Below are 27,783 nucleotides of genomic sequence, written 5' to 3'. Positions count from 1 at the left end.
TTGATGCTAGAATATAAGTGAATTTCACCTAATCGTTATGAACTTATTTTCACAAGTAGTAAAGGTTGCTAGTCACAATCACGTTAAGTAAATTCTTGGCAAGAGTATCATGCTTTTCATAGTTACGAATGCCTCGTCAATGCTTATAGTTTTCACAAAGTTTAATGATCTTTGATTGTATCTCTATTGTGCTTTTCACGTAGGGGACTTTTGAAGAATGTTTTGAATTGTTGTATGCGTTTTCCCGTCCAATTCAATAACTTAAGGAAAACTTGAAGATTAAAAAAGTGCTGTTCACGGTTAATCTGGAGTATTGAGATTTACAACTTATTGAAAGAACAACTGAAAATCAATTTAGGTTGCTTATGTGTCATGTGTGGAGAAGAACCCTCTAGCTAGTCCGTCATTTATCATTTTACCTTAATTTTATGTTTTTGTCAATTCTGTAATTTAATTAAGTTTAATTTACTTTTCATCAAAACCAAACACCCATCCATTATTAAATTATATTATTTAGTTAGTTTTCTTTATTGTTAGTCTTTTAATTTAATTTCCGTCCATTTCAGTTCCTAGTGTTTAATTTAATTGTTTCCATTATTTTGAGTCATTTTAAGTGTGTTTCGAGTTATTAGAGTTTTTAGCCTAGTTTTGTGTCCTTGAGTCTTATTTAATATTTTTAAATTAATTTAATAGATTAGCAATCCCTCCTAATCCCCGGCCTAGAACGATACCCTACTTACATCTATACTACAATTGTCAAAAAGAGGGTTTAATTTGTGTGTCAAGAAATTTTCACATCAAATTTTGGCGCCGTTGCCGGGGATTAGCAACTTTGCTAATCCTTTTATTTTTGTTTTTGTTTATGTTTATATTGGTGTTTGTGTATTTTACTTTTGATATTTGATTTATTTTTCTTTCTTTGATTTTAGGTTCAAATGGAGCCGAGGGAAATTTAAAGGAAAGATGCGTCCGGCTAAAGACGTTAAAACAAGCGCTTCTTGGGAGGCAACCCAAGCATTCAACGAAGGGAGACTTTGGAATCACTAACCCAATCAGCTTTGCATTCTTCCACCCTTATCTTTACTGCTTTCATTTTGTTTTGTTTAGTTAGTTGTGTTATTTGGTTGATTTCTGTGAGTTTGTGTTATTTAGTTTAAGTGTGGGGGAAGGTTAACCAAAGTCTCTTTACATTAATTTACTTATATAAAAAAAAAAAAAAAAAAAAAAAAAAAAAAAAAAAGATAAAATTTAAAATTAATGATAAATAAAAAAAAAAAAAAAAAAAATACAAATATTTTACAATGATGTAAACTAATAGTATTCATTGGTCGGGTGGTGCTTCAGTAGTAGGCGGGGCTTCAGCAGTCGGCGGGGCCACAGAAGGAGGAGGCGGCAGAGGTTGATCAGTTGGAGCTTCACTACGCGGTGCCGCTCCAGAAGACGAAGGCAGATGTTGTTGGAACAAACCCACAAACCTCCGATGATCAAGTAAAATTTGACCATCGGTGTCCTGCATCTGGTCAATCTTCCTCTTCATGGTTGTGGCATAGTTGTGTGCAAGCTTGTGCAATTGTTTATTTTCATGCTTGAGTCCTCTAATCTCCTCTTTGAGACTCTGTATTTCAGCCACCAACGATTCAACGTGACGGGTTCGAGCAAATAGGCGTTGGGCCATGTTGGATACAGAACCGGCGCACTGCACGCTAAGTGCCAGAGACTCCTTAACCGCCAATTCATCAGACCGCCTAGCGAGCAGTCTGTTATCTCTGGGGGTGACAAGATTCCGGGCCACCACCGCAGCAGTCATGTCATTTTTCATCACCGAATCCCCCACGGTAAGAGGACCGGTAGGGGATATGAAGGATGGGCGCCATATATTGTCTGGTGAAGGCGGAGCTGCCTCTTCACCAATGTTCAAGTCAAAACGACGATCGGAAGGGCCAGACATTTTTCAGAGGTGGTGAAGAAAGAAGAGAGTCGGAATGATCAAGATTAAACAAGTGCAAGAAGGAAGTGTTTACAGGAGGGTGCTCAAGTGTGTTGTGGAACAAAATTAACGCCTCTATAAAAAGAAGAAATCAAAGAGGCGCTCCTCAGAGAGGCGTCCTCTCGCAAATCGAAGAGTCGGGGCTCCTTTCTCAAAAGCCGGATTCTTTTCTCAAAAGAGGCGTTTCATTTCTTAAAGGCTGGGCTTGCTCAGAAACCACGAGCCGAACCCCGGATTTCAAAAGATCAATTTGTCCAGACGTGTCGTCACATGTCACACGCAAATTGCTTTACGGAAATCTCGGGCAGTTTGTCGAAGCACCAATTCAGAAATCGAAGAGGGAAATTCAACAGTTAAAGACACGCTAGCTTTCTCAAAAGCTGGGCTTCAACCCACGGGCAAATCTTCTTTTCCAGATTTATCCGCACGTGTCACATGCTACCTCTACAATCGACGATGCTCAGAGCTCGAAGCGCCGATTCCAGATATCAATGAGGAATCTGCTTTGCGGAAATTACGGGCAGCTTTGTCAGAAAGCGCGTAATTTGTACTATTCATCCATCCACCGGCTACCGACAATGAGTGAGAGAACAGTTCCGGTTGTGAAGACAAGTCCTATAAGTTTCTACCTTCGCCTTCCACAGCAAAAGCACACTCTCTCAGCACACCCTCTCAACACTTCTTCATCTCCGAAAATGCATTCCCAAATAACCCTCTCGAGTCACTCTGTATTCCTCATTCCTTGGGATACTCCTGCGAACAACCCATTCAAAGCAAAAGTATTTCATATCATGAAGGTTGAAAGCAAGAGTATCTCATATCATGCTTTCTCCCTGTCCTTTCTCCAGCCAGCACTTGCTCTCGAGTACTCATCATCTTGTGTTTCCTCTTCGTCTCTTACGTATAAAGGAAGTGAAGATGATACCTCGAAGCATGTGGAGACAACGTGCTGATTCATCCTCAACTAAGGACAAGGAGAAAGAGAGCAAGAGGTGGGCACTTGGAAAGATTGAAGAAAGAAACAGACCAACACCTCTCCCTCGTGCCTGCCCGCCATGCAGAGGAAACAAGCAGAGAAGAATGCAGCTTGCACAATCATCCCAGCAGAAGGAGTCTGAGATGAAGAACAAGAGAAGCTGCCACATCTGCTTGGAGAACAAATAAGGAACTGCAATATTCCCAAAGAGCAAAGCTCCGCCGTACAATATCATCAAATAGTAAAAAGCTAAGTGTCACCCCGTTCAAGAGGAAAGCTGTGGAAAGTCAACAAGCACGACCAATGATTACTTATTAGTTTTATTCATTATCTTTTATCGTAATTTTCAATTTTTCGTTTGCAATTTTTTTTTAATTAATTTTCTTGCGTACTTAACTGAATTTTTCCTTTTCTTTGCAGGAACTTTTGGTTATTTCCACCCTTGAAGTTGATTGCAGAATTTTAGCTTGGGGGTCATCGCTTGATTTTACTGCAAATTAGGGAAGTTTTCAGTCCAATTGTTTTATTTTGTTTCTTATTATTTATTTATTTTATTTTATTTTTTATTTGCATTATAGTGTTTTCTGACATTGGGGACAATGTCAAGTTTAAGTGTGGGGGTAGAAATCTCTAGAATTTCTATTGTTTCTATGTTTTTGCTTTTTGTTTTCTTAAAAAAAAAAAAAAAAAAAAAAAAAAAAAAAAATTTAAAAATCCAAAAAAAAATTGTCTTGTTTCCCTTATTGTTTTGAATTAGATTTTTATTAGTTTCCCAACCCAATGATATAATTAGATCAAATTTGAATCACGATTATCAAGAACTTAGTTAACATGTGTTTTATGAAATTCCTAATTCTCTTGTTAGTTTTGTACATGTTTGACCATCTTTGAAAAACCAAATGCACATAGCCTTGTTGATGTGAAACTAAAGTATGAATTAAAGCTTCATATGTGAATTTAGTGACCACATATACATCCTATGTGAGTTTTTGAGCCGATTGAAAGTGTGTGCATTTTTCATACACTCCTATTCTTTCATGTGTGATGAACTTATGTGAGATACATCTCTAGAACTTGCGTAACGATCTTTCGAAATGTTTGTCATTGATTGCATGAACTTGGAAATGATAGAGGCATTAGGTTTACCACTATGGCCCAAATAACCATGTTTCCCAAAGAAAAATGATATCATTAGTTTGCCAATTTGAGCCGTGTTTGTTGAGCCTTTTATTTCTTATCACCAGATATGTTTACCCTTATGCCTGAAACATTTTTCCTTACCTTTCCAAGCAAGCTAGTGAGCAATGCGAGATTGTCTTATGAGAAACGTTGTGAAGTACTTTGAAGGTGTTTGGCAAAAGAATAAGTGTGGGGGTATTTCATGTTTGTATTTAAAAAAAAAAAAAAAGAGAAGAAAAGAAAAAGAAAAAGAAAAATTGTACACAAAGAAAATAAAAAGTTGTTCAAGTTTCAGTTTAAGGGTGTGGTTGGAGGTGCTAGAAGAATCGCTGGAAAGATTGAGTTCTTATAAATCTAAACAAAAGAATTGCTTGCAATGTAGCTTGGAACTTGTGTTTTCCTATTCTTTCATTTCAATAACCCTCTCCCTAAACCTCATTACATCCAATAAAAGTCCTCTTGATTTAAGTTTTGCAATTATGATTGTGGAGATGAGATCTTTATGCAAGCTTATGGTAGAAATTTCACATTTGATTCTTTGAGCGAAACACATTAAAACTAAACACATGTGTGATTGAGTGCATATCCCGTGAGAAGGTCGCTAGTTTGCATATGATGATTTTAAAAATAAAAACTTGAAATTGCATTAGCATGGCTATCTCACACACTACACTTCAAGGATGATTCAAAGATTACTGCTAATATTTGAATTAGGAAGATGAACTTGGATTAACGTGTTTGGTGCTAGCTATGGTTCTTGATGATTTGTTTTCTTAAATGAAATTCTATGAGGGTCACATAGGGGGAAGCTAATGTTTTTCTTTTTACTTCTTGTTCTTGTTTTCTTTGTTTTGCTCGAGGACTAGCAAAAGTTAAGTGTGGGGGTATTTGATCGGATCATATTTATATATATTTTTACTTTAAATTCACTCGTCTTTTCTTGGTTAGTTCCTTATATTTTTGAGCTATTTACGTTATTTTTGTGTTTATAGGATTTGTTATGCAAAGAAAATAAAAATAGAACAAGTGAAATTTTATTCGTGAAAAGCAAATTTAAATTACAATTTTGCTAACCCATTGTGACGCTAAATGGTAAACCAATATTTAAACTATATATTTCATCATTTTATATTTCTTTTCTTGTCTAATTTATTTGGAAGCTTTAAGTATTTATGATACTTTTGATATATTGTGTTTGTAGGAGTAACATGATCCAAAGAACTTATTTTTCTGCTATGTGGGGCTGCTAGAAACTAAATGAAAATAAAAGGAGAGCATCGGGAGGAGAATATAGAGGAAAGCAAGCTGCCTTTGCAGCTGGAGGAAAGCAGGTCAGCGACAAAGGGATCCAAGGAAGTCAGAAGAATTAGGGGACAGCAACTGGCAAAGCAGAGGAAATGGAGGAGTCCACACGGGGGACGGAAAAAGAATCCAAAGAAGGGGAAAAACAAAAAAAGGAGAAAAATAGAGCGAGGAGAGAGGAGGCGCGGGAGAAGGGCGCTGCCCTTTGGGCAGCTCGCAGAGAGCAGTGAGGGGAGAGAGGTCAGAAAACAGGCGCAGAAAAATAGAAATAGAGGAAGGCACGGGATTGGAAGGCAGGGCAGAGAGATAGAAGCTGCCTTTGGCAGCGTGGAAGAAGGCGTGGGGAGAGAGAGAGAGCACAGAAAACTGTGCGGAAAAAAAGAAAAAAAAAAGAAACAGAAGGTCAGACGGAAGAATAAGGTTAGAGAGAGGAATCGAAAGGGGAGAGAGATAGGAGAGACTGACGGAAGTCAGAGGGCAGGTCAGAGGCGCGGCAGCAGAGCAGAAGCAGTGCGCAGGGACAGACAGAACACTGAAGCACTCTCTCTTTCGGTTTAATTTTTCCAAACTTCTCTTTTATTTCTGTTTTTAATAATGTGTAATTAAATTTATGTTGGTTAGAGGTTAATTCGAAACCATGAATATATTTGTAATATGAATTGATTACCTTCGGTTGTGATTTCATAAGTTGTGATTTCAATTTACTTATCCGTTCGTATAAAAACTGATTTGTGTATGTTGGTTGAGAGTGCACGCTTAATTTACATGCATGAATTTGATGCTAGAATATAAGTGAATTTCACCTAATCGTTATGAACTTATTTTCACAAGTAGTAAAGGTTGCTAGTCACAATCACGTTAAGTAAATTCTTGGCAAGAGTATCATGCTTTTCATAGTTACGAATGCCTCGTCAATGCTTATAGTTTTCACAAAGTTTAATGATCTTTGATTGTATCTCTATTGTGCTTTTCACGTAGGGGACTTTTGAAGAATGTTTTGAATTGTTGTATGCGTTTTCCCGTCCAATTCAATAACTTAAGGAAAACTTGAAGATTAAAAAAGTGCTGTTCACGGTTAATCTGGAGTATTGAGATTTACAACTTATTGAAAGAACAACTGAAAATCAATTTAGGTTGCTTATGTGTCATGTGTGGAGAAGAACCCTCTAGCTAGTCCGTCATTTATCATTTTACCTTAATTTTATGTTTTTGTCAATTCTGTAATTTAATTAAGTTTAATTTACTTTTCATCAAAACCAAACACCCATCCATTATTAAATTATATTATTTAGTTAGTTTTCTTTATTGTTAGTCTTTTAATTTAATTTCCGTCCATTTCAGTTCCTAGTGTTTAATTTAATTGTTTCCATTATTTTGAGTCATTTTAAGTGTGTTTCGAGTTATTAGAGTTTTTAGCCTAGTTTTGTGTCCTTGAGTCTTATTTAATATTTTTAAATTAATTTAATAGATTAGCAATCCCTCCTAATCCCCGGCCTAGAACGATACCCTACTTACATCTATACTACAATTGTCAAAAAGAGGGTTTAATTTGTGTGTCAAGAAATTTTCACATCAACAAGAGGCAGTAAGATATTGTTATTCGTTTAGTCGTCAGTATATCGTTTGATTACAACGAGGTGTATACGAAAACACCAAAATCCTCAAAATGTGCAACTATACTTTGCATATCATGAGACAATCCATTATTTTTGCTTAAAGTGAAATAAAGGAATAGGAAGATATGGCACAGTAAATACTTAATTTTAACCGAAGAAAACTTAAGTCATCCACAAAAGTGTTAACCAAAGGTGTTACAATGTTGGGGTACGTGGCGGATCGAGAAAGGTTGTCAAGGACTCAGGAACACGGTTTAATTTGTTACAACATTTTTTATGGTTATTTTTTATTTAAAGAAAATAAATCATAAAATACAATTTTATATAAACTGCCAAATCATATGAACTCATGAAGTTCATTGGCTTAAATTCTTTTACATTTGTTTTTTCTTTAGTGATTGGAGGTTTGTCTTTTTTGCTACGATCGGATTTCAGGTGCACATATTAGAATACCTTTCTTGCCCTTGAATATAGCAACGTTTTGTTCTAAAATTATTATGAAATTTGCAACATTTCGACTTTTTTTTCTTTCTAAACTTTGTAAATAATAAAATCCACATATGTGTGAGTAAATATATATTAGTTTGGCTTGAAATTTCACAAAATAAAAATATATAGTATATATGTAACAACCCGTCTCTAATTTTATGGTTTTATTAATTTTAAAAGTGTGAATTGACCAAAATGCCCTTGAAGTGAGATTGTTGATTTTCATTGACTTTTTACGAAATTTACCCATAATCCTTCTTACTTTATTTCGATGCTCTGATTCCAAATTCGCAGTCCCTTTTCCCAAATTTAGTCGTTTTAGTTGAGTTATACTTGTCACGCCCCGATCCCGACCTACGTCCAGAATCGACACGTGACGTTACCAAGTAATCATAAACCCAACAGATCCTGCTTTCGGGATATGTACGAAGCATAACTCACGAATCCAATCGCATAGTAATTTTTCGAATAATTTATGGCTGCATCTAACCTCCTCGTTAGACTGCCTACATACCCTAACAGGGATCAAGCCATTCGTAGTTCATCATTCACTACAACTCGACATACATCACAGTCCGTTCAAGCTGAAAGGCATAACATTCCTCAATTAAACATTTGGACTTGACAAGCATGAATTATTCGATTCAAGCTACATGACAACCCACATGACAATAAAGGTTTCTATTTCATCCATCATATAAATCATTATGTTTCAACATAAAATTGTATTTTATATCATGTAATATATCAAAGAATCAACAAAGCACAATAGTACCCTCCAGTCGCATTGGTCACTGATCTAATCATATTAATAACAATCATATTCAACATCATTCCACAATCACCTCAAGTAAAGCATTCCATGAATCAAGGAGGTACGATATTAACATTTAATTATGTTAATTAGTCAACCAGATCACACATCAATGCACAAAATTTAATAAAGGAATTCTACATAATTCCCTACCTGGATTCAAAGTAATAACTTGATAATTCTAATTTATATTCACAAGGTCTATTGTGGGTAATTTCCATTCACTCGAATCCAGGGTTCTAGTCTAACTTATGGAAATGAGCGAGAGCAAGGATTTCGGACCACTCAACGGAATCCAACAACATCGGGTTCTAGACTATTCAACGGAACCAAAATATTAAATGGTTTCTCATAATCTACCCAGACCTGTCGTATGTAAAATCAGTGCCTACATCATGAGAATGGTGCACTGGCTAAACGGAACACGAATAAGCTGCAGAGCTCGGGTGAGTGACAATAATACAAGTATGTGATATTCAATAAAAACGGACCATCGATCACAATCTATAACATCGAGTATAGAATCATGCTTAATCAAGTCGCAGAAAACTCCGAATGAGTCACCCAGACATCCAACGACTTCTCTAATTCAACCCACAAGATTCTCAAAAACCATCGTTCATATGTACATTAAAAATTAGGGCTCGAAGGACGCAGTTCGACCGAAGCCTACATAAGTAACCAAACAGGAAGTGCCCCCCCAAAACGGATTAACCAAGCAGAGCCACCCTTGAGAAAGTAACCAAGTAGGCAGTGAAACCCCAATACGGTTAACCAAGCAGAGTCACTCCTACAACTGTTAGGAAGTGATCACCCAATGCGGATTAACCAAGCATGATCACCCATAAGTATAAATGGCCATAAGGATCGCCCAACGCGGATTAACCAAGCGCGATCCACATATAGTATGGTCCTCCAATGCAGATTAACCAAGTATGACCATCCATGTACCACTGCTACATGGTGCAGGAAATTCAACACACAACCTACCCACAACTCAACCCCTATGGGTTAGAATGTAGTCACTACACCATCAACTTCTCATGGCCACCAACTAATACATCACACAATCATATAAATTCTACTATTACATCTAATAGGATTCTAAGATCACATAGTCATAGCATTTATCATACTTATCATTCACATTGCTAAAAAGAGATAATTGAACACACATATATCACAACCATCATCAGTACACAAGCCAAATCATGTTTCATAAACATAGGTCTATGGCTAAATATATAAAAATCACACTTATAAAACCAATTCATATTCACAACGGATACTAATATAAGAATTTAAGGTAATAACCTTACCCCATATATTTAAGTCACTCTTTAACCAATGTGGGTCCACTAGACTTCACTTAGTCTCCCATATTACCAATTTTAATATCCAGAACGTTTTGGGACATGTTGACCAAAAGTCAACTCTCAATTAACGGTAGGGTTCGCAACTCCACGAAATTCGATCCGAAAGATCCGCCCATCAGATTTTGGATTTGTAACTTCTTAGGGTCCTCATTATTCTCATAGAACAACGTACTAAATTCTCATCGAGATCCGACAGCCGGATCTCCGCCAATTGCTAGAATTAGGTGGCGGTTAACAATTAATTTTACTAACTTAGAAATCCAATTCAGGAAGATCAGTAGTCGAATTCCCGATCCATCAGTTCCAACTATCTTAAAATATTACGTTCTATAATGCATTAAGTTTGGTGACGATCCAACGGTCGGATCGTCAATTCAAATTTTGATCAAGTGATGCATCATAATGAAACTAAGTTCAAACAATCAAACCACTTCATACATATATCAATTATGAATTCAGGGCATCTAATTGGACTTAGAAAGACATCATCGGTCCACCGCCACACGCGCCGCCACAACTCACCAAAAAATTCAACTATTTTTAAAAATTACCAAATTTTATAGAAATGTAGATCTCAGTGAGTAGAGCAAAATTTATACCTATGGCCACTAGAGCAAAATTTATACCTATGGCCAAGTCCAATTTGGCCAGGAAAAGCCCCAATTTAGCTCGAACCCGCCGGAAACCCTAAGGTGAGTGTTCTTCAATTCTCCTTCCTCGATGTTCCAATGCCCCTACCATTGGTTGGGTCTTGTTCCTAGGTCCAAGGGGAGTTGATTGAGGGTGGTGATGGGTGGTGAAACTCGCCGGAACGACCGAATCGTTGTCGAACACCTCCAGGTTCCTCGCACTGTTCTTCACCAATTTTGAACTAAAAACCCACAATCTTGGGTGAAAATGGTAGAAGGGATGTTGTAGAAGAAGAGCAGGTGTTGTATGGTGGTGGTTCGACGGAAAAAATGGCGAAAATCGTCGAAATTTGCTCGGGTGGGTGCACAGGTGTACGGACGGGAATTGAGGTCTGTTTCTTCCTTTTCTTTTCTTTTTTTTTTTCCTTTCTTTTCCTCTTCTTCCTGATTGGTTGCTTCCCCCTCCCTTTTTTTTTTTTTTCAATTCCGATGGTCCACTTAACCCCATATCGATCTAGGCCTCTTACCCACAAAGTGGGAGATAATTAATTCCTAAAATCTATAGTATCACAACTTCAAACGTCCGTAACTATACCGTTATAATCCGGACTCGCAAATGGCTTTTGCCTGTTCGTTCGTGGGATCGAGCTCTATTCATAAATATAAATTATGACCTTGAAAGATCTACGGATTTTAAATAATTAATTTTCAAACTTCAAACTTCGTAACTGGTTTAATTCAAATCTAAATTCAAATAAATTAATATAAATTCCCGAAAATAACATAAAATTTCAATAATAACAATGTGTATATTATAATAGTGAAATTTAGGAACGGGATTTCACACTACTAATGGGTCCCAATATTATGCTTAGGTGCGATTACCATCGGAGACTCTAGTTTTCCTAATTCAAATAGCTGCGACCTCACAAGTATATGTGAGTGGGTCTTTTCTTTTATATAAAATATATATTTGTTTAGTTTTCACACACACACACACACACACACACACACACACACATATATATATATATATATATATTTAATAATGAATTTTCTACGTGATTGCCATAATTAAATTAACGTTTATAAGACAGGTCGAAATGTTGACAATTATGAAATTGTTCTGAATCCTGCGGGATGCACATATATGCATACTATTATGGGATGTCTTAATTATATTTGCGGCCATGAATAGTGTTATGTTGACTAGAATTATCGATTTACCGTTACATGATCATAATTATGTTATTCGCTCATCATGTGCTACACTGGTGTTAGTATTCGCTCGGGTCAGGGCCAACCTTCATGTGTATATTCAAATCGCACCGTACACTCACTTTGGATTTATTGTAGGTGTTAGTCATGTCCTAGATTGCTATAGGCAATTAGGACTCGTATGTGATGCACATAGCGCCAGTCTTCACGTGATTGTAGTACTAGAGCGTAAATCATTTCTTTACACCCAGTCATGTTCATGTCAGAATACATCTGCATGAACTCGTGTGTCAGTATATGTTGATGAGCATTCGATATCATATGTTTGTTTATATGATATATTGTGACTACCGGGTGTTATGTGTTTATTTACGAATTATTGTAAAGTATTGCATTCTTGGGATATTGATGGCTACAGTAAGTAATTTGATACTATATGTAGTATATTATATTTGAAAGCTATACTTGTTTTACAGCGAGAGATTATTACGTTTTCTAAAAGGTTTTATAAAGCTTTATTTTTAGGCCCATTGACCCTTGTTTTCGGCCCTCCAGGTTTTTGTGGCTGAGCTTTTGTGTTGACAAGGATTCTTGGCAAATGTTGGTATAGGAGAGTAATCCCGCTCACTTGCGCACTCTTGTATTTAGGCACTTTTAGGTTCAAATTTACTCACATTTTTTACATAACTACATTTTATGGTTTCGTTACTCTCCTGGTGTCGGTTAGCACAGCTTGATTCGGATTCCAAGTGAACATTTCAGGTATGGGTGTGTCAATATACAAATTTGAGTTTTTTCTCTCGGTTAATACGAAACTAGTTTTCTTGTTCTTTACTCAAATTATGTAAAATGCTCATGTTTTTTGAGACACTTTGATAGGGAAAATTTTGCTATAGTAATATTAGGACACTGTCTCGTTATTTGAATGTTATTTTGTCTTGTATAGGCTCTTGTTGTAAAGGGTTTCTCCTTGTAGTTGTTGTAGTACTTTATTTTCGTAAAAAGTAAATTGAATTTTGCATTTATTTGGATAAAAATGACATTGAACTACTTTATTTTCATAAAAGTAAGTTGAATTTGTATTTATTTGGGTTAAAATTACATTGAACTACTTTATTTTTATAAAAAGAACTGAATTCGCATTTATTTGGGTAAAAATTACATTGTTTTCTGTGGTCATAGTTTGCTTTACTTTTCACTTTCATCCTTGTCTCTTTAATTTTGGCAGTTCAGTCTGGTAATTTTGTTTAATTAGAAATCAAGTCCTACAAGCTTAACACTGTTAAGAAAGATAGACGGATTTATGCTTTGGGTTGATTGAAAATAATTTAGAGAGGCAAAAAAGCCCTCTTACATGGTTCTGACGGAGTTTACAATGTGAACTTAACTGAAACCAGACAAACTGTAATGCTGAAATTGTCGAAACTATCCTTCATGGTTGTCATACTACAATAAAGAACAAACTGTACATCTCATAATTATTATTGTGACCAATGAGAATTAATTAAATTATATAAAAAACTCTTAAACAATGAAAATGCTCAACGCTCACGTTTTCTATACACTGGTGCATGCCTCGAAACTATAAATTTGTCATTTTCCATAGTTGATGAATTTGTAGTATTATCTTTTAATGAAATTTGAAAATGCACATAAATTTTTTATTCATATTTTTTTGGGAAAACAATAAGATAAATAAAATTAAGAACATTGTGGGACCATGATTTTTGAGAGCCAAAGTAAGGTTGATTCGAATATGATTATCTCAGAAGTCTGGTCATGGATTCGATAGTTTCGAGTGGAGCTGGATCAGACAATGACCCTATTTTGGGGCAATGGGCGAAGTTTGAGTGACACTGCTAAGATGACTATACTGATTTCGCAAGATACGCGATCTGATCCAGATATGGACTCAATCAGAGCTTTATAATTGTTGGAGTTCCTGCAATCTAGGAATTGACATGCGTCACAAGTAATCACAACCACTAAAAGGATGCAATATCTACTTTTAGATATCCTTTATGATTCTCTCGGCGTAGAACGATGATTATATTTTAAAAAGGGTCTCTCTCTCCACTATATAAATACATTCGTCTAGGGTTCATCTCTGGTAAAGCAATATCGATTCTCTAATTCTTTTGCCCACTGCTTGAGTCTAAAACATTTCACTAACTTGACCGTCAAATAGCTTGTGGCCGACACACCCCCAATTCTTGAGCTTGCTCACAATTGTTTATTGTTTAGCAGATAGTTGAGTTTGTGCATCTCTTCCACGTACGGTGGTACGCGAATGTAGTTTCAATAGACAAAATAAACACACACCTTTTTTTCCTCTTAAACACCAAATTTAATTTTGTCATTTGTTTTCGTTTGATTTATTCAGTTTGATAATAAAAAAGAAAAAAGGTTGTGTAAGAGGCTAAGATGGGTGTGTAACAATCAACAACCATACAACTATAGTGCCATAACAAAGTTATGTCACCAGAACAACTAAGTATCTAAACTCATATGCAAGTTCCCATTCAACTAAGTGAAAACAAATATCAGTAGACCTAAAAGTACTTTCCATATTCTTCTATCAGCATATTAGGAATAAAATCAGCGAGTAATAAATTCATGCGCCAATTGTGGCACTTCCGTAATAACAACCCAAACAGGGGTCAATTGCGAGTTCTACCCCTCTACGGAAATATCTAACGGCAGTCAACCGGACGAAACCCCACAGTTAGAACAGACCCATATAAAGCAGAGAAGTGCTTCCACCACCAAAAGCTCTGAGCAGAAAATAAGAGAGAGGAGTGAAATAGTAAAGAATTAAATCCAAAAAACAAAGAAAAATGACTTTTAAATAAAATTTTCGAAAAAAAATAAAATAAAATCGCTAGGGTTTGACGCCAAAAATTGGAAGAGGAGTGAGGTGAGTCGCCGATTCCACCCGTCAACTTCGATTCTCTAGGATCCGTCGGTCTGTAGGATCTGTCGTCTGTAGCCCCCACTGAGAAATTTTCGTGTTAATTTTTTGGGTTTTTGTAGAGAGAGAGCCTTGAGCTCGGGGGGTTTTTTTTGAACGTTGGGATCCGAGGGTCCTGATAGGGTTTCAGTTGGAATTTTATTTTGGAGGGATTTGATTTTTCTTGGGTTTTGAGCCTTTTTGGGTTTTTCATTTTTTTCCAATTTCTTATTTTTGGTGATTTGGGTTTTTGTTGGATGCGTGTGAATTTGGGTTGAGCTGCATGCAATCTGGTGGCGGAGGAGGAGGCGGGCCCGGCCGGGGAGTGGGCCCGGCTGGCCGTGCTGGATCGACGTCATCGGCTGCTTCGCCGTCTTCATCGTCCTCGGCCGTGTCGACGCCGCAACTGGGTTTTGATTCGGTGCAGCATCAACAACATCAGCAGCAGCAGCAACAGCAGCAGCAGCAATTGGGGTCTAGACAGGTGATGATTGATATGTGTGGCTAGAATTTTTTTTTTTTTGGTGAGAATTTAGTTGAATTGGAATGTGGGTTTTGGAATTTGGAGTGTTTCTTCAGATGGGTCAGTATTAATTTTGTCATTTGTGGCCTGGTTAATGATTGTTGCATTGTTTGGGTTTCTAATTGGGAGTGTTGTTCCAAATGGGAGGCAGTCAAATGTTGTTTTTGATGCATCTGTGTGTTGTGGGTATGGTAAGTTAGCTGGTTTGCTTACATGATTTCTTGAATTAGAGCTGTTTAGGGTTTCGAGGAGTCAAACTAGGCAGGTTGTAATGAGAACTGATTGCGGCATTGCACTTTTAGCTGCTTAACTGTAACTTGAAATGGACTTTTGCTTCCATTAAATTCAGGAGAGTTTAATGACGACGAGGTGGCGTCTGCTTCTGGTTTTGTTTTACTGTCTTCCATTCCTTATATATGGTGTTCAATTATGGATGACCCTGTCCAGCTCGTATTTGTTTCTTCTGCTTTACTGCTCTTAAAGTTTATGATAAGTTTGATTTGTTATGTTTAAAAGAGGAACCATGTGGTTTAATTTGCTTAGTCCACCTTTTCAACTAAGCTAAGAGAAGCCTTTTTTCCTATAACTTTCTTTTAGGATGAGCCTTGGGTTCTTATGATCATGTTATGTTGTTATGGTGGACATTTTCTTTTATTTTAACTTTTTGGTTATTAGTTTTACATGACTAGCTCTATGGCGGGTACAGCTATCACTAAGTACAAATGGCATGGTTTCCAGAACTTTGAATCTGATAATTACAGTCATTGTTCTGGTGCATTGGTAGGATCACATTTGTAATGGAAATCTTTTCAGGTTCCGGGAATTTGTTCAAGTCTTTGTTTTAACTTAAAAGATATCAATCATCTGCTAGACTTGCCTAGTTCTTTATCATTGAATTGAAGTTATGTGAACGGTATTGGGGGATATTTGTTATTTGGATTTTTGGCCATGTCACTACTGTAAGCAGGTTCTCGTATGAACTGATAATGTGACTAAGGTTTTCATAATTTATTGTTCATGCAGCCATTACACCAACAACAATTTTTAAGAAAACCTGAAGGGAATGAAGCTCTTTTAGCATATCAAGCTGCTGGTATGCAAGGAGTTTTGGGAGGGGGCGGCTCCAGTCAAATGCCTCAACAATCTAGGAAGTTCATTGATTTGGCTCAACAACATGGCTCCCAGGATGGACAGAGTCGTAGTCAAGGTGTTGACCAGCAAGCGTTAAATCCAGTTCATCAAGCATATCTTCAGTATGCTTTTCAGGCTGCCCAGCAGAAGTCAGGTTTGACAATGCAACCTCAGCAGCAAGCTAAAATGGGATTGTTGGGGCCGCCATCTGGAAAGGATCAGGACATGCGATTGGGAAATATGAAAATGCAGGAACTCATGTCTAATCAGGCACCTAGTCAGGCACAAGCATCATCTTCTAAGAATTTGACGGAACACTTTACTCGTGGAGAAAAGCAGGTGGGCCAAGGACAGCCATTAGTCTCTGACCAAAGGAGTGACTCGAAGCCTTCAGCCCAACCATCAGGCATGGGTCAATTCATGCCCGGAAACATGTTAAGGCCAATGTTGGCACCACAGTCTCAGCCAAGTGGCCAAACCATGCCAAATAACCAGATTGCGTTGGCTACTCAGTTGCAAGCATTTGCACTTGAGCACAACATTGATCTTTCACAGCTTGGAAATGCCAACTTAATGTCACAGCTCATTCCACTGTTGCAGTCGAGGATTTCTGCTCAACAAAAAGCTAATGAAAGCAACATGGGGGCACAATCCTCACCTGTTCCAGTGTCAAAGCAACAGGTTACATCTCCTCCAGTAGCAATTGAGAGTTCTCCTCGTGCTAATACATCAAGTGATGTATCTGGACAGTCTAGCTCGGCAAAAGCAAAGCAGACAGTTGCGGCTAACCCTTTTGGTTCAGGTTCAAATAGTAGCATATTTAACAATAGTAACAGCCCTATGCAGCAGTTTTCTGTTCATGGCAGAGAAAACCAGATGCCACCTAGGCAGTCAAATCCTATTGGAAATGGAATGACTTCTACCCATCCCACAGTGTCATCTGCAAACACAAGCCAGGGGGTGGATCACTCTTTTCATGTAAAAAGTCCACAAAACAATCCAGAAACATCGCAGATGCATTACCATCGACAGTTGAGTGGATCTTCTCCACAAGCTATAGTTCCTAATGATGGGGTTTCTGGCAACAAGAGCCAGTCACAAGGTGGACTGGCTACTCAGATGGGACAGCAACGCCATGGGTTCACTAAACAGCAGCTGCATGTTCTTAAAGCACAAATACTAGCATTTAGGCGACTCAAGGTGCATTATTCTCTGTTTTTCTCCCTTCCTTTTTGCATTTTCAATTGTATGTTTAGTTTATATATTTTATGAAACTGCAGATGCTTTAGAGTTGATTAATGAACGTGTTGCTTACTTCCATTTCCCATTGATTGATAGAAAGGTGAAGGCACACTCCCTCAAGAACTTCTACGGGCTATTGCTCCACCACCTCTTGAGATGCAGCCACAGCAGCAATTGCTTCCTGGACGAGGAAACATTCATGATAAATCTTCTGGGAAAACTTTAGAAGATCATGTGCGGCATATGGAGTCCAATGAGAAAGATTCACAAGCTGTGGCATCAATGAATGCACAGAACGGTGCAAAAGAGGAAGCTTTTGCCGGAGAAGAGAAAGCAACCGTATCAACTGTTCATGTGCAAGGAGCACTCGCTGTGGTGAAGGAACCTACTCCTTTGGTGTCTTCTGGAAAAGAAGAGCAGCATTTGACTTTATCTTCTGTAAAGTCAGACCATGAAGTTGAACGTGGTATTCAAAAAGCTTCTGCTAGAAGTGAGATTAAAGTTGATAGGGGGAAGTCTGTTGCATCACAGGTCACACAGGTCGCTGTATCTGATGTCATGCAAGTTAAAAAGCCTGCACAAGCAAGCACTGTACCACTGCCAAAAGATGTTAGCTCTGCTAGAAAGTATCATGGACCTCTTTTTGATTTCCCCTTTTTCACTAGGAAACATGACTCTTTAGGTTCAGGGGTGATGGTAAACAATAACAACAACAACAACAATAATCTAACATTGGCATATGACGTCAAAGATCTTGTTTTTGAGGAAGGTGTGGAAGTTCTTAACAAGAAGAGGACAGAAAATATCAAGAAGATTGGTGGTCTTTTGGCAGTAAATTTGGAAAGGAAACGGATTAGGCCCGATCTTGTCTTGCGGTTGCAAATTGAAGAAAAAAAGCTTCGACTTTCAGATTTACAGGCACGCTTAAGAGATGAAATTGATCAACATCAGCAGGAAATAATGGCAATGCCTGACAGGCCTTATCGGAAGTTTGTTCGGCTTTGCGAACGTCAGCGGATGGAGCTGTCTAGGCAAGTGCAGGCCTCTCAGAAAGCAATGAGAGAGAAGCAACTGAAATCTATATTCCAATGGCGTAAGAAGCTTTTAGAAGCTCACTGGGCCATTCGCGATGCACGGACTGCACGTAACAGGGGAGTTGCCAAATATCATGAGAGAATGCTGAGGGAATTTTCAAAGAGAAAGGATGATCATAGGAATAAAAGGATGGAAGCACTGAAGAATAATGATGTTGAAAGGTACAGGGAAATGTTGCTGGAACAGCAGACTAGTATCCCAGGGGATGCAGCAGAGAGATATGCTGTTTTATCATCTTTCCTGAGTCAGACTGAGGAATATCTTCATAAACTTGGAAGTAAAATAACAGCAGCTAAGAATCAGCAAGAGGTGGAAGAGGCAGCAAATGCTGCTGCAGCTGCTGCACGTTTACAGGTTTGGTCTCTCTCATTCTCCCCACTGGATTTTTTATTTTTATCATTCTTGAATTTTTATTTTCACATGATCTTTTTAATAGAACCCTGTTCCTATATGGGTACAAAGTTTGAGAAATGATAGCAACCTTTGCAATAACCTTTGCATTTGGACCTTCTCACATTAACAAATGCCAGGTGTCATTTTTACACAAGTAATGAAGTAATGTCTTTGAAATTATATTTCCTGTTTTCCATCTTTGATTCCCAGCCAAAAACAAAAGCATTAAAAGTCTTGATTTTTGTGTAAAAAAATGACATGTGGCATTTGTCAAAGTGAAAAGGTTTAAATGCAAAGGTTAGTGCAAAGGTTGCTAGTGTTCCCCACAAAGTTTTTCTTCTTGTGGTAAACCATGCTGATCCTGTTCTCTGTTACTTATCCCTGTTGGAATCTGTGTCTACAAATAGGGTCTCTCAGAGGAAGAAGTTAGGACGGCAGCGGCTTGTGCTGGAGAGGAAGTAATGATTAGAAATCGATTTATTGAGATGAATGCACCTAGAGACAGTTCATCTGTTAACAAGTAAGTTTATCGTTGGCTTCGCTTGATAACAAAGAATTTGAATTGCAGTTGGCTCTTGAGATGTATTTTTTTGCTTGTGCTTGCTTTTAAAGTGGCCTAGTAACTTACCATATCTATCTCTCATATTTCTTAATTTTGTACTTCTCATATTGCACTATCCATTTGTTTCAAAAGCTTTTATTTTAAAGAAGAGATCTCTTATGTGTTGTGAATGTACTTTCTTATGTGTAATAATCAATATCTACCATTCGTTTCTCATTCTTCATGAATATTTTCAGGTATTATAGTCTTGCACATGCTGTGAATGAAAGGGTCATAAGGCAACCCTCGATGTTACGGACTGGAAACTTAAGAGACTATCAACTTGTAGGTTTCTGCAATTAAGAATTGTTACTATTTATGTTTTGCCTTAAGTCACTATTGCTTTTGTGGCATACTAGACCTTTTTTTGACTGTCTGTTTGATTCTGCAGGTTGGGTTGCAATGGATGCTTTCTCTGTATAACAACAAATTAAATGGAATATTAGCAGATGAAATGGGTCTTGGGAAAACAGTACAGGTAAGTTTCTCTTCTGTTCAGTGCCTTGCTTCAGACTTGAAAAGCCATATTTTATTATGGTGCACAGCTTTTGCGGTTGATATATCATATATTCGTATTGGCCATATGTGGGGGAGTGAGTCTCATGTTTCCATTTGCAGTCTCTGAGTTTACCTAAATGATCTATGATACTCATGCAGGTAATGGCATTGATTGCATATTTAATGGAGTTCAAGGGGAACTATGGGCCGCATCTCATAATTGTTCCAAATGCTGTCTTGGTAAATTGGAAGGTTAGTTTATTTGCTGTTCTACTTCTACAAAGATATCTACATTGCTTACCATTTGCTATGATGCCTAACTGAGTTCCCCTTACAGAGTGAGTTGCATACTTGGCTTCCATCCGTGTCCTGCATTTATTATGTTGGTGGGAAGGATCAACGGGCAAAATTGTTTTCTCAAGTACGATTCACCAATTTTTTTATCTACTTAAATGTTTGAATTCTAGAACAATGTTAACCTTCCTTTTGATATTTGGTATGTAGGAGGTTTGTGCCTTGAAGTTTAATGTCCTTGTGACAACTTATGAGTTCATTATGTATGATCGGTCTAAACTCTCAAAAATTGATTGGAAGTATATAATAATTGATGAAGCACAAAGGATGAAAGACAGGGAATCGGTTCTAGCACGTGATCTTGATAGGTATCGTTGCCAAAGGCGCTTGCTTTTGACAGGAACACCATTGCAGGTTCGTTAAGAGAGATCACAACACTCGTATATGTACATTATTTAACTTCCTTTTTAAGAAATCAAGAAATGCTTGATCAGGATGCAATTTTCTGTAGATGCAAACATAATATGTGCTTTATTTTGATAGACCTAACTAAGTTATGGCTGAAAATATTTAGCTGCTGATTTGATTTGATAGCTCCACCAAAACTTTTTGATTAATGTGTCTATTCATAAATGGAAGCATGCAATTTATTCTTATTTTATTTTAAAATACAAGGCATGAAAAACCAATATACTATGAAGTTAAAATAGAGAACCTAATTCATTGAACTTAGAAATGTTATTCTGTTCAAAATAAATTAGAAGTGTCAGTCATGAATAAGATTAATGATCTGTTTGATCATTTGGTTGCTTATGTGTAGGTTTTTATCCTTGTTTTATTGTTTTATTATTTTGAATTGAGCTGATGTGGGAATAACTTTCCAATTACAGAATGATTTAAAGGAACTCTGGTCACTTTTAAATCTGCTTCTTCCAGAAGTATTTGATAATCGGAAAGCATTTCATGACTGGTTTTCGAAACCCTTTCAAAAGGAAGCCCCTACACCAAATGCAGAAGATGACTGGCTTGAAACTGAAAAGAAAGTTATCATCATTCACCGACTTCATCAAATTTTAGAGCCTTTTATGCTTAGGCGGCGTGTTGAAGATGTGGAAGGTGCACTCCCGTCTAAGGTATGCTTTAGTGATTATCCTTAGTAATCATTTCTTACTGTGGTTGATTTCTAACAATGATGCTTGTTTGCAGATCTCCATCGTTTTGAGGTGTAGAATGTCAGCCATTCAAAGTGCTGTATATGACTGGATCAAATCAACAGGCACTATTCGAGTAGATCCTGAAGAAGAGAAGCTAAGGGTTCAAAAAAATCCACAATACCAGCCCAAAGTGTACAAAACATTAAATAATAGATGTATGGAACTGCGAAAAACTTGCAATCATCCGCTGCTCAATTACCCGTTCTTCAATGATTTTTCCAAGGATTTCCTTGTAAGATCATGTGGGAAATTATGGATCCTGGACAGGATCCTTGTTAAACTTCAAAAAACAGGGCATCGAGTACTTCTTTTCAGTACCATGACAAAACTCCTTGATATTTTGGAAGAATACTTGCAGTGGCGTCATCTTGTCTTCAGAAGGATTGATGGAACAACCAGTTTAGAAGACCGTGAGTCAGCTATAGTGGATTTCAACAGACCTGGTTCAGACTGCTTTATCTTCTTACTTAGTATTCGTGCTGCGGGTCGGGGTCTTAATCTCCAGTCTGCTGATACAGTTGTCATATATGATCCTGATCCAAACCCTAAAAATGAAGAGCAGGCAGTTGCTAGAGCCCATCGCATTGGACAGAAGAGAGAGGTCAAGGTCATCTATTTGGAAGCAGTTGTTGACAAAATGGCTAGCCATCAGAAGGAGGATGAACTACGAAGTGGAGGTACAGTTGATTCAGAGGATGACCTTGCTGGTAAGGACCGGTATATCGGATCAATTGAGAGCCTCATAAGAAACAATATTCAACAGTACAAGATTGACATGGCTGATGAGGTTATCAATGCTGGGCGTTTTGACCAGAGAACAACTCATGAAGAGAGACGTATGACTCTGGAAACCTTACTGCATGATGAAGAGAGGTACCAAGAAACTCTTCATGATGTTCCCTCATTACAGGAGGTAAATCGCATGATTGCTAGAAGTGAAGAAGAAGTTGAATTGTTTGATCAGATGGACGAAGAACTTGACTGGATTGAAGAAATGACAAGGTACAACCAGCTCCCCAAATGGCTTCGAACCAGTACAAAAGAAGTAAATGCTGTGATTGCTAGTTTATCAAAAAGACCATCTAAGACCACTTTGTTGGGTGGTAATGCTGGTTTGGAGTCCACTGAAATGGGCTCTGGTTCATCTCCGAAAACTGAAAGAAAGAGGGGGCGGCCCAAGAAAAATCATCCTAGCTACAAGGAGTTAGATGATGACAATGGCGAATACTTTGAAGCCAGTTCTGATGAGAATGAAGAAGAGGGAGAAGTTGAAGAGTTAGAGGATGATGAATATAGTGGTGCTGTTGAGGCAACACCAACTATTAAGGAACAAGTGGAAGAGGATGTCCTTGAATGTGAAGGTGGATACGAATATCCTAAGGATTCAGAAAGAGTTACAAACAACCACATACTAGAAGAAGCTGGTTCCTCAGGATCATCCTCAGACAGTCGGAGATTGATGCAGACGGTGTCTCCTGTTTCTTCTCAGAAATTTGGGTCCCTGTCTGCCTTAGATGGTAGGCCGGGATCTGCTTCAAAGAGGATGGTATGTGTTATCTCTCTGTATTGATGCTTTATAGTTGGGTTGTTTGTGTGCGCTATTTCACTAAAAGTCTCTTGGTGTTTTCCAGCAAGACGATGTAGAGGAAGGTGAGATTGTCGTATCGGGCGATTCTCACGTGGACCATTTGGACCACCAACAATCTGGAAGTTCGAATCATGACCGTGATGAAGGTGAAGACGAACAGGTTTTGCAACCCAAGATCAAGAGGAAGCGTAGCCTTCGGGTTCGCCCTCGTCATACCATAGAGAGGCCAGAGGAGAAGTCTGGTAGTGAGACACCATCTCTTCAACGGGGAGATTCATCTCTGTTGCCATTTCATGTGGACCATAAATCTCAAGCACAGTCAAGGGCTGATTCTGAAATCAAAACATATGGAGAGCCCCATGCTGTAAAGCACGACCAAAGTGATTCATCTTCAAAAACTAAGCGAATTTTGCCTAGGAGAGGCTCTAATATGTCCAAAGTGCATGTTTCACCTAAATCTGGCAGATCAAATGGCATGTCTGATCCTGCGGAAGATGCTGCTGAACCCCGCAGAGAAAATTGGGATGGAAAAGTTGGGAATACAAGTGGAACTTCTGTTTATGGCACAAAAATGTCTGAGATCGTCCAGAGAAAGGTATGCACGTGTCTCCTATATTCTGTTTGAAATTACTGCTGTGTTCTGATTTTTGAGGTGAGAAATGCTGCCCTTATCTGCTGCTTGCACTTGCACACGCACACGCACACGCACACGCACAGATATATAATATGTCATAAGGTGCCTGCTTCCTGTTTATGCAGTACGTCTGAAACATCAGTATATAATTATACTGGTAGATGTGGTGTGGCGTGTAAATGTAAACACGTGTTGGCCTTTATTCTTTGTTTATTTTGTTTTGGGTATGGTTTTTCTCTCGCAATTCTTTGTTGAAGTCTTAACTAATATTGCTACATTTGCAGTGCAAGAATGTAATTAGCAAGTTCCAAAGGAGAATAGATAAGGAAGGTCCTCAGATAGTACCTTTACTAACAGATTTGTGGAAGCGCATTGAAAATTCTAGTTACGCAAGTGGATCTGGAAATAATCTCTTGGATTTACGAAAGATTGATCAGCGGATAGAGAGGTTGGAGTATACTGGAGTAATGGAGCTTGTGTCCGATGTGCAGTCTATGCTGAAAAATGGAATGCAGTTTTATGGGTTTAACTATGAGGTAAGTCGCTCAAGTTTTGATGTTCTGCCTTTCTCATTGGTATACTGATTCACTGCATTTCCATTCTGTCTTAATTACCTTTTTTTCTAACTATTGTGTCTCATCTCTGTATGCTAAAACATACATCTTGTACAACATCCAGAAAACTGGATTGGTTAAAACATGGCTACAGAAAAGTAACCTGTTGATAGTGTCATAGCCAAAGTGTGTAAAGGTTGAGGGCCACAAAAACCCTTGACTTTTGATAGTTTATGAATGCCTGTATTTTTCAATTGTATGTGCAAGTGACAGATTTCCTTACCTTGCTGTTAGTAGATGCATTTATGTACATATGGTCTGCAGTCTTCCAATAAATTGAACTGACAGCCTCGGGTTTAACAATGATGCGCAGGTAAGAACTGAAGCCAGGAAAGTACATGATCTTTTCTTTGATATCTTGAAAATAGCTTTTGCGGAGACTGATTTTCGAGAAGCCAGAAGTGCACTCTCATTTACTAGCCCAGTTTTGACCAGCAATGCTCCGGCTCCGTCCCCTAGAGCGGCGACCGTTGGCCTAAGCAAGAGACACAAACTGATAAATGAGGTGGAGCCTGACTCAACCCCCCAACAGAAGCCACAACAACGTGCACCAATTTTCAACAGCGAAGACACAAGGGTGCGAAGCCATATGCTCCAGAAGGAATCAAGACATGGGAGTGGAAGTGGTAACAGTCGGGACCACTATCACCAGGATGATTCTCCACCGCTTGCTCATCCAGGGGATCTGGTTATCTGCAAGAAGAAGAGGAAAGACAGGGAGAAGTCCGTGGTGAAGACTAGGACTGGATCTGCTGGCCCTGTTTCACCCCCAAGCGTGGGTCGCGGTATTAGAAGTCCAGGTCCAAATTCAGTTCCAAAACAAAACCCCCATCCGCAAGGGTGGGCTAACCAGCCTGCTCAGCCGACGAACAAGGGTGGAGGGTCGGTCGGTTGGGCCAATCCCGTGAAGAGGTTAAGGACAGATTCTGGAAAGAGACGCCCGAGCCATTTATGACTCCGCATAAGGATTGACAGATGATTCTCCATCTTGTTCATAGATTTAATGGCATAAGCGCAGTTAGCCAGACTGTTCATACAGTATAGGTCTTGGTTTACCATCACCTTTTTATCCTATGAAATTCTCGGTAGTTGCTTCTTATAACTTCCGTGGCTCGCAGGTAGGCTTGACAATTTTTGACACGATCCGATAATCCGACATGACACAAAATTAATGGGTGTTCGGGTTGACACGATAACGAATCGGGTCGTTATCGGGTAACCCGATAAGCACCTGTTAAGATAACGGGTTGGTTCGGGTATACACGTAGGTAACACGATACACGATAAGTAAAATATTAATTTTATAATTTTATAATCCTAAAAAAATACTATAATAATTATATATATTAATTTAACAATTTTATACCTCTAAAAACTATAATAATTATATACATATATATATATATATATATTAAATTAAATATTAAAAATTAGTGACCATTGAATCGACTTAAATATATATAGCATTCAATTTCTTAAGTGAAACGTACAAAATAAATAAATTTAAATCTACTTAATAAATATATATACCATTGAACTTCAACGAAACTAATTACAACGATCTAACTGTCAAACTGTTTGTATATGCTTCGAAATCGCATAAGCAAAAAATTGCAAAAAAACAAACATTCAGAGATCAAGTAACGGGACAATTTTTAACGGTGATCAACGAAAAATCACAACTTAACGGTTATTTTAACTCTGATTTTGATGATTTTTTACAGCTACACTCCTTAAATACAATGAATGAACTCGATCTTCAATTTAATATATTTACACTAGTAGATACCACAAAAATCTTATGTTATAGTTAACTAAAGTATGAATAAACTCTTAAGTGTTAGTGAATCTATTGTTTTGATGGGATACGCATTCTACGAAACTAGTTTCAACGATCCAACCGTCAAACATGTTTGTATATACTTCGAGATCGCATACGCCAAAAATTGAAAAAAAATAAACATTCAAAGATCAAGTAACGGGACAAAACTTTTCGACGGTTATAAACGAAAAATCACGATTTAATGGTTATTTTAACTCCGATTTTGATGATTTTTTACAGCTACACTCCTTGACCCTATATGAATACAATGAATGAATTCGATCTTCAATTTAAAATATTTACACTAGTGGATATCACAAAATCTTATGTTATACTTAATGAAAGTATAAATAAATTCTTAAGTGTTAGTAAATCTATCGTTTTGATGGGATACATATTCTACAAAACTAATTTCAATGATCCAACCGTCAAACTTGTTTGTATATGCTTCAAGATTGCATACGCCAATAATCGCAAAAAACAAACATTCAGAAATCAAGTAAAAGGACAAAATTTTTCGACAGTTGTCAACGAAAAATCATGATTTAACGGTTATTTTTGATGATTTTTTTACAGCTACACTCCTTGATCCTATACGGATACAATGAATGAACTCGATCTTCAATTTAAAACATTTACACTAGTGGATACCACAAAATCTTATGTTATACTTAATAAAAGTATGAATAAACTCTTAAGTGTTAGTGAATCTAATGTTTTGATGGTATGAAACTAGTTTCAATGATCCAACCGTTAAACATGTTTGTATATACTTCGAGATCTCATACACAAAAAATTGTAAAAAACAAACATTCAAAGATCAAGTAATTGGACAAAACTTTTCGATGGTTATCAACGAAAAATCACAATTTAACGGTTATTTTAACTCTGATTTTGATGATTTTTTTACAGCTACACTCCTTGACCCTATATAAATACAATAAATAAATTCGATATTCAATTTAAAATATTTACACTAGTGGATACCACAAAATCTTATGTCATGATGATCGATGAAAATTGAGGATTTTGTAAAAGGAATAACATGCAAGCTTTGAGTTCCATTGGCAAGGTTTAAATTTTTGAGAAAGGCTTCACAACCTTAAAAGCAAAAACTCTTTCATTTTGCATATCCTTGCACATTTAATATTTTGTAATAGACTAGTAGTGTATGGATGTTTGTTTATTAGGCTCTTATTTTTTAGTGTAGATGTAGTATTTAAACGACAAATGTGTTTTAATGTTTTGAAGTAGTATTTATGTGGCAATGTGTGGTATGTGCAAATTTAAGAAGAAAAAAATATTTTTCTTAACGGGTCATAATGGGTCGGGTCACTTTATAAGAACTCATTAAAATAACGGATGTGACATGACATAACCTGTTAAGATAACAGATGTTACATGAAAATGGCACGAACACAACAAACGCGACCTGTTTGCCAGGCCTACGCGTACCCGTGCCATGAAGTCTGGAAGTCCGGATTTCGCCAGCTGAATTTGGCAGCTGAAGTTAAAGATTGCGCGTTGCATTCGGGAATGAATGCGCGTGCAGATTATCTGGACTAACAAGTTTAAGAACATTGATTCGAGACAGCAGA

At 37.5% G+C, this 27,783-nt stretch overlaps 1 protein-coding gene and 1 long non-coding RNA gene across 2 annotated transcripts; both read left to right on the top strand.

Annotated features, from left to right (window-relative positions):
• The first annotated feature begins 4,309 nt into the window (after nucleotides 1-4,309).
• Nucleotides 4,310-6,131, top strand: LOC139197856 (uncharacterized). Its single transcript, XR_011583228.1, has 2 exons — nucleotides 4,310-5,085; nucleotides 5,344-6,131. It is a non-coding gene; the product is annotated as an uncharacterized lncRNA (long non-coding RNA).
• Nucleotides 6,132-14,324: 8,193 nt separating this feature from the next.
• Nucleotides 14,325-25,465, top strand: LOC103401890 (ATP-dependent helicase BRM-like). Its single transcript, XM_008340603.4, has 14 exons — nucleotides 14,325-15,020; nucleotides 16,083-17,390; nucleotides 17,529-18,881; nucleotides 19,328-19,440; nucleotides 19,719-19,806; nucleotides 19,913-19,999; nucleotides 20,179-20,271; nucleotides 20,357-20,440; nucleotides 20,524-20,727; nucleotides 21,204-21,446; nucleotides 21,520-23,073; nucleotides 23,159-23,710; nucleotides 24,034-24,285; nucleotides 24,677-25,465. Exons 1-14 carry the CDS (start codon nucleotides 14,820-14,822, stop codon nucleotides 25,316-25,318), a joined length of 6,774 nt encoding a protein of 2,257 aa, XP_008338825.2. The 5' UTR covers nucleotides 14,325-14,819; the 3' UTR covers nucleotides 25,319-25,465.
• The last annotated feature ends 2,318 nt before the right edge of the window (nucleotides 25,466-27,783 follow it).

The sequence above is a fragment of the Malus domestica genome, chromosome 07, assembly GCF_042453785.1.
Source record: "Malus domestica chromosome 07, GDT2T_hap1".
In the NCBI taxonomy this organism is placed as follows: domain Eukaryota; kingdom Viridiplantae; phylum Streptophyta; class Magnoliopsida; order Rosales; family Rosaceae; genus Malus; species Malus domestica.
This window is presented reverse-complemented; position numbering and strand designations above follow the sequence as displayed.

Bases quoted from the DNA above. Each gene is read 5' to 3' on its own strand.
- LOC103401890 (XM_008340603.4), top strand. From the start codon at position 14,820: ATGCAATCTGGTGGCGGAGGAGGAGGCGGGCCCGGCCGGGGAGTGGGC. The intron at 18,882-19,327 runs GTTTGGTCTCTC...GTCTACAAATAG, and splicing joins CAGCTGCTGCACGTTTACAG to GGTCTCTCAGAGGAAGAAGT. The intron at 20,272-20,356 runs GTTAGTTTATTT...TTCCCCTTACAG, and splicing joins CTGTCTTGGTAAATTGGAAG to AGTGAGTTGCATACTTGGCT.